The following is a 7,370-nucleotide window of genomic DNA, read 5'->3' as shown; positions in this document are numbered from 1 at the left end:
TGATTCTCTCTGGTTGATTCTCTGTTTGGTTACTGCTGTATCTTGTTGAGTCTCTCTATGATTGAGTCTCTCTCTGCAGTCGCTCTGTTTGAGTCTCTGTAGTCTCTCTGGAGCCTGATGGTGTCTCCTCTGACTAGTCTCCACCCATGATCAAGTATGATTGGCCAGTCGGGGATCTGCAGCTTTCAGATATACATGAAATCTTTTGTCTGTCATAATGGGCTACTTTGCATATATAAAGTTGATCATTTGTTGAGAGGTGTGTGTTTCTCACATTAACTTTTACTGGAGAAACACAAAACACTGTGTGTATTTAAATTGTATTTAGCTTACAACTCCTCTTTATACCAATGAGGTTTTCTTCAAAATTATAGGCTATATGATTAGCCTACACAGTACGTGTTACATACACTAACCATAAAATTACTTTGGATTGGAAAGGCAAATGTTTAAATCCAATGATAATAATATACTCTGTCTCTATTACATGTGTCTCAAGTTCTATAAGTTCGAAAAAGTGAGACTTTGTTGAGTAATCTATACTGCTATTACATATGTTCAATGTCTCTGTTGAATGACAAATATAATCTATGCTTCTGTTGAATAAAAATACAATCAATGCTTCAGATATACCAAAATGTGCAATGACAATGTTGAACATATATTCCAGATACAATCAATGCTTCAGATAAAATAAGTAATGATTATGATTATGCACCAGGACTTGACAGTGTCTGAGAGAATGAGAAGAAGGTAATTCTCCAGAGAATGTATCCCTTCATGAGAAGAGGAATGCAATCAGTCAGCCTACTCTCAGGGGTGCACGGGGTGATATGATTTGCTGCAGAGAATGTGGAAGTCAAGGCCAGTGAGAGATACTGGATAGGGGAGGCGAGATGACCACACCATGACCACACCATGACCACACCATGACCACACCATGACCACACCATGGGACAAGTGGACACCCAAATTAGAACCTCAACAAAATGGTGCCCTCCGATGTGTTTGGGGGAGAGAGATGTGGACGAGTAGGTCCCAGAGAAGGGGACCCAGCAGACAGAGTAAGGGAGCAGGGCGTGGTGGTTGACTGACACTCACTTGGGCGCATCTTACCAAGGTAAACAGAGCCTGTTTAAACATAATCTGCATAGTTTACGACCCAGTAACCTTAGGAGTGAGTGTCTGTAAACTGCTGTTAGGACTGTGACCCAAGGCTGCTGGAACCAAATTGACCCTGTACCAAAACCCCTTTAAAGATACTTGGATTTCAGATCAACATTGATGCAAACGCAAAGATAGATCATAATAGATCCCTGATGTAATTTTTATTTTAAAGAACAGCATTTTACTTACTAATTTTGTATTTAAGAGCAGCTTACAGTGTCTGGTTACTCCTACAGCTGCTCTGAAATAAAAATGCTGTCTGCTGTTAGGGATTGCAAACCAAAACATTTGTAACCCTTGAAGAAGTCTGCAGTTGTCTTATGCATGCATGGCCATAAGTTAGTTATTTGTCAGGTGTGACTAGGAAATGCCTGTGACACTAGGGTAGGTCAGAGGTCACAGTATTACTAAAGTGTATAATGCCATGCAACTTTGAAAGTGGAAAATAGAAGGAATTTCAAAGTCTTTTCTAGGAGCCCTATCTAAAAACCTAAACAAAAGCTATCTAGCATGCAGTGTCCTTTTGTCTTTGCTTACGAAGGCTGTGCTAATAATCTCACATTCTCCCTTATTGTGATACTATTGAAATTACTCCTTTAATTTCCTGTATTCATTATCCACCCTTCTGAGATACTCAACTTGAGTGTATCAGGCACCTGCACCTTACTGGATGTAGTATGGTAAGATGTTTCTGTGGTACAGCCCCCAGACACAGGGCCCAGTCCACTGGGAGTGTTTCTCAACTGTTGTGCATGGACGACCCCCATCCTACATGGAGGCACCTGAGAGAGAGAGAGAGAGAGAGAGAGAGAGAGAGAGGGAGAGAGAGAAAGAGAGAGACCTAGAGAGTCTTCGTTCCTTTTTCTGTGTTATGATTCCACTGCAGTGTTGTTCCCCTCAAGCTTGCGCTCACCAGCCCGGCCTTGGATACAGCTGTGGCTTGCGGCAGGCTTTGGCTCCAGCCCAGCTCCTCCTTCCCTCCCACACACCCAGACTGACATCCAGGCTGTATAGGGTGGGCGTAGGGGCAGGTTGGTCAAGACCTGGGACTGTCAAGCCTAGGGCTCTCCCATTTGGTCCTGGGTGGGCTTGGTGACTACAGTTGTGGATCAGGGCTGGGCTGTGATGTTAGTGGACAGAGGTGTGAGTGTGGGGGCGAAGGTGCCATGTTTTTTGTATGTATGTCCTGTGTGTCGTAGGAACTACATGAACGACAGCCTGAGGACCAACGTGTTTGTGAGGTTCCAAGCTGAGACCATCGCCTGTGCCTGCATCTTCCTCGCTGCCAGAGCCCTGCAGGTGGCTGGTGTAGCTTTCTCCCCTTCTCTCTTCCATCCCACCTCTCGCCCCTTCACCTTTCTCACTGTTTGTAGATACTAGTTAGATCTACAGTTGTATTTAATCTTGCTATCCTCCTCTGTAGATGCCCTTGCCCTCCAGTCCTAACTGGTATCTGCTGTTCGGAGCCACTGACGAGGAGATCAAGGAGATCTGCCTAACCACCCCCAAACTCTACACCAGGAATAAGGTAACACACACTGTCCGCACAAAGCCACATATATCTTCCACCATACTGTTTCCTAGCCTTTTGGGGTCCATGATTGCAATGGCATCTTCTCTGTCTCCTCAGCTTAACTACAATCATCTGGAGAAGGAGGTGGAGAGGAGGAAGATGTTTCTGCAGGAGGCCAAGCTGAAGGCCAAGGGGATGAATCCTGACAGGACACCTGCACTGTCTGCTCTGGGGGGCTCCTACCCCGGCTGCCAACCTTGTGAGCGCAAACTTTTATTCTTCATTCAACCTTTATTTAACAAGGAAAACCTGTTGAGACTAAATCCATTTTTTAAGGAGACCTGGCCACAAATGGCAGTAGAGCGATATTCAAAAGTTACGTTGACCACATCTTTCTTGCTCGTGTCAGGGTCCTCGGGGTGTGCAATCTGCCTGCTCTTGAGGACCTGCACACCTCGAGGACCCTAAGGCGAGCAAGGAAGATTGTAGCCGACCCCTCCCAGCCTGGACTCACTCTGTCCCAGCCACTCCCTTCGGGCAGAAGGCTGCAGTCCATCAGGACCAAAACCTCACGCCACTAGAACAGTTTCTTTCCATCTGCTACTGGCCTCTTCAACAAGGCCAAGGGCTCACACAGTCTTTAAAACCACAGGGTTTAAAACTTTAAATATCTGCTATATATTGCACTCATGCCATCTTTGCACCCATGTCACTTTTGCACTAAGTACCCTATTTCTATTTTGTTATTTACAGTGTACATTATAGCTATTTTATACTTTATATTTAGTGTATTTATTTACATACCTGCCCCCTTAGTATTAGTTACTATTAGTTAGTTAGACTCTGCACCTTGTGTAGTATAGTTAGACATATTTATTTAAGATTTACTCCTATATGTTGAATGTATGCACCTTCCTGCAGGAGTAAATTCCTTGTCTGTGCAAACTTTCATGGTGATTAAAACCCTTTCTGATTCTGATGTATGACAGTCTACCACTAGATGGCAGCAATAGCCTGTACAGATGTGCAACAGATGCTCATGTACTCACTGTCAACTCATCGAGAATCTCTTCTGTGTTGTCATATTCATGGCAACACTCACAGACCAATTCGTATTGTAAGTCTACATTGTGATCCTTGCAGGTGTGTGCCAGCCGCCAGAACGTTCTGTAAATCTGACTTTGGAGGTACAGGGTCAACAACAATACAGATCTTTGATTACTCATTTTGCTGGCAGGACTACGCTGTCTCACTCTCTACTGTGATTCTAACAAACAAAAAAATGCAGTCATTCAATGCATTCTGTGTGAAAGTAAGGAAAAAAGTATCAAAAGTTTAGTCCACAGACTTGTGTTGAGTATGTGCTCATAGTTTTGTCATTTCAGTATACACAAATGTGCTTAACCGATTATAATTTTTGGGTTGTTGCTTGCCACACTGTTTTGCAAAACTTTTTCAATAGGTCGCCGATGTTGGTACAACACCTGTAATGTTTGCTGTCTCAGGCAAGGGCAGACGTAGTAGAATTCAAGCGACAAACAACTGCCAAAGGTAACTGCCAAAGGTAATATAATTTTATTTTCAATTTGACAAACCTTTTATTCTCCATCATTCAATGGATTTTAAATATTAAATTAAATATGTATTACTTTTATGAGGAGGTGGCAGAACCACCAAGGCTCTACCGCTTATTACTTGATGTTTTTGGGGGATCTGTCTTGCCTCATTAAATCATTCACAGCTGGGACACTCAATGATTATTTAAAAAGAGAAAACTCTAAAAGATAGAATTATTAACAAGTTGTTTATTTCAACACTTCAGTTGCCAAACTTAACAAAAAATGATATTACATTGTACAACATTGTATCAAATCGAGGAACTTGACTGAAAGTATGGAAAAAAAATGAAGACTTTAATTAGATAGTAAATTAAAAAAACACGATCAGGAAACTGTAAACACTATAATATAGTAAACAACAATAAAAAAGGAAGGTTTAATTTATGCCTGTCTTGCTTATTCTGGTTCTTGATCTTCTGCTGTACTTTCTATGTGCACAATCTGCTGTATTTAGCGTGACGTACAGTAAGTAAGACTTTATTTATATAGCGCATTTCATACAAGAATTGTAGCTCAAGGTGCTTTACATCAAATCAATAAAAACAATAATACAAGTGATAAAAGTAAATTAAAATAGCAAATCTAAAAAACAATAATATAACTGATTAAAGTAGTAAAACCCCTTTGAGATAAAAAAAAATGCTTCGGTAAAAAAGTAGGTTTTAAGCCGTCTTTAAAAAATGCGTAGCCTGTTTGCTTCCCTTATATTTATGGGTAATTTGTTCCATAGTTTTGGGGCGTAATTGACAAAGGCCGAATCACCAATCTTCTTATGACTGCTTCTGGTGACTTTTAATAGGCCTGCATTTGATGATCACAGTGTTCGAGCTGGTGGGTAGTTTATAAGGGAGTTAGCAATGTAGCTAGGTCCTTGTCCGTGTAGAGCTTCGTATGTGAGGAAAAGGACCTTAAAGTAAATTCTGAAGGTAACAGGGAGCCAGTGTAAAGTGGCTGGGACAGGACTAATGCGTTATCTCCTTTTAGTTTTGGTTAATAATCTACCAGCAGATTTTTGAATGAGCTGTGGTTTTCTTGGGAAGACCAGTGAAAAGTGGACAACTTCACAGTCTTGGTTTTTCTATCATACCATATGCATACACTGTTAAAGAGGTAATTTGTTTGACATAGTCAGTGTGTGCTGCTTAGATCTTCTCTACTGTGTGGGTCCTGCAGTGAGCTCTGAGATAGCCAGCCTGGCTAAAGGTTTTACCACAGAGGTCACAACTGTAGGGCTTCTCTCCATTGTGGATCCTGCTGTGAACTGTAAAACTGCTATACCTGCTAAAGGTTTTATCACAGAGGTCACAGCTGTAGGGCTTATCTCCAGTGTGGATTCTGTGGTGATTTGTAAAACGGCTATACCTGCTAAAAGTTTTATCACAGAGGTCACAGCTGTAGGGCTTATCTCCAGTGTGGATTCTGTGGTGATTTGTAAAACGGCTATACCTGCTAAAAGTTTTATCACAGAGGTCACAGCTGTAGGGCTTCTCTACAGTGTGGATCCTGCTGTGAACTGTGACATTGCAAGCCTTGCTAAAGGTTTAACATTTACATTTAGCGGACGCTCTTATCCAGAGCGACTCACGGTAAGTACAGGGACATTCCCCCCGAGGCAAGTAGAGTGAAGTGCCTTGCCCAAGGACACAACGTCATTTGGCACAGCCGGGAATCGAACCATCGACCTTCTGACTACTAGCCCGATTCCCTAACCGCTCAGCCATCTGATTCCCTTGGGTCCAGTGTGGATTCTGTGGTGATTTGTAAAACTACTATACCTGCTAAAAGTTTTATCACAGAGGTCACAGCTGTAGGGCTTCTCTCCAGTGTGGATCCTGCTGTGAACTATGACATTGCAAGCCTTGCTAAAGATTTTACCACAGACTTCACAGCTGTAGGGCTTCTCTCCAGTGTGGATCCTGCTGTGAACTGTGACATTGCAAGCCTTGCTAAAGGTTTTACCACAGACTTCACAGCTGTAGGGCTTCTCTCCAGTGTGGATCCTGCGGTGATCTATGTAACTGCTAGTATGGCTAAAGGTTTTACCACAGAGGTCACAGCTGTAGGGCTTCTCCCCAGTGTGGATCCTGCTGTGAACTGTGACACTGCTAGCCTTGCCAAAGGTTTTACCACAGACGTCACAGCTGTAGGGCTTCTCTCCAGTGTGGATCCTGTAGTGAAATCTGAAACTGTTAGCATGTCTAAAGGTTTTACCACAGAGGTTACAGCTGTAAGGCTTCTCTCCCGTATGGATCCTGCTATGAACAGTGACATTGCAAGCCTTGCTAAAGGTTTTACCACAGACTTCACATCTGTAGGGCTTCTCTCCAGTGTGGATCCTGCTGTGAGCTGTGAAACTGCTAGCACGGCTAAAGGTTTTACCACAGAGGTCACAGCTGTAGGGCTTCTCTCCTGTGTGGATTCTGCGGTGAGCTGTCAATTCCCTAGTGTGTTTAAAGGTTTCATCACAGAGGTCACAGCTGTAGGGCTTCTCTCCTGTGTGGATCATCATGTGCCTCTTGAGGTTACTGGATGAGGAAAGGCTCTTCCCACATGTGTCACAGTGATGTGTCTCCATAACTCAGCTCTCTCTTTTTTTCTCTGTCTGGTCTCTCTGGATCCTGTATCTAGTCTCTGGAAGCTTGTTTCTCTCTAGTGGATCCTCGGTCTGGTTACTGCTGTTTCTGGTTGAGTCTATGTAGTCTCTCTGGAGCCTTAAGATGTCTTCTCTGTCTTGTCATGATCAAGTATGATTGGCCTGTAGGGGATCTGGAAGAAACAGTTACAAGTTAATGAGAACTCAGCTTTCACAAATGAAGGAAACTTGTGTCTGTCATATTGTCCATTTGGCATATGTAATGTTGATAATTTGGTTACAGGTGTAGGTTTCTCAGGTTTATATTTACTGGAGAAACAACACTGTGATAAAAACATAATCTCTGGCACACAACTCCTCATAGTAATTTGGTTTCCTTCAAAATAATAATAACCTATATGATTAATTACTTCACAATAAGCATTACATGTAAATTAACAATAAAAGGACTCTGGATTGGAATAGCAAAGATGGAAAT

General features: G+C 42.5%; 1 protein-coding gene across 1 annotated transcript; it reads left to right on the top strand.

The window, feature by feature from the left end:
* The first annotated feature begins 2,351 nt into the window (after positions 1-2,351).
* On the top strand, positions 2,352-3,148 carry LOC124479510 (cyclin-L1-like). Its single transcript, XM_047038278.1, has 4 exons — positions 2,352-2,466; positions 2,591-2,695; positions 2,798-2,939; positions 3,090-3,148. Exons 1-4 carry the CDS (start codon positions 2,374-2,376, stop codon positions 3,146-3,148), a joined length of 399 nt encoding a protein of 132 aa, XP_046894234.1. The 5' UTR covers positions 2,352-2,373.
* Positions 3,149-7,370: the final 4,222 nt, after the last annotated feature.

The sequence above is a fragment of the Hypomesus transpacificus genome, chromosome 17, assembly GCF_021917145.1.
Source record: "Hypomesus transpacificus isolate Combined female chromosome 17, fHypTra1, whole genome shotgun sequence".
NCBI classification, from domain to species: domain Eukaryota; kingdom Metazoa; phylum Chordata; class Actinopteri; order Osmeriformes; family Osmeridae; genus Hypomesus; species Hypomesus transpacificus.
The sequence above is the reverse complement of the archived record's forward strand: the minus strand, read 5'-3'. Positions and strand labels throughout refer to the sequence as shown.

What these genes read in the sequence shown, in the direction of transcription:
- LOC124479510 (XM_047038278.1), top strand. Translation starts at nt 2,374, where the DNA reads ATGAACGACAGCCTGAGGACCAACGTGTTTGTGAGGTTCCAAGCTGAG. An exon ending in AACTCTACACCAGGAATAAG is followed by an intron (nt 2,696 to 2,797) that starts GTAACACACACT and finishes CTGTCTCCTCAG; the next exon opens with CTTAACTACAATCATCTGGA. An exon ending in CTACCCCGGCTGCCAACCTT is followed by an intron (nt 2,940 to 3,089) that starts GTGAGCGCAAAC and finishes TGCTCGTGTCAG; the next exon opens with GGTCCTCGGGGTGTGCAATC.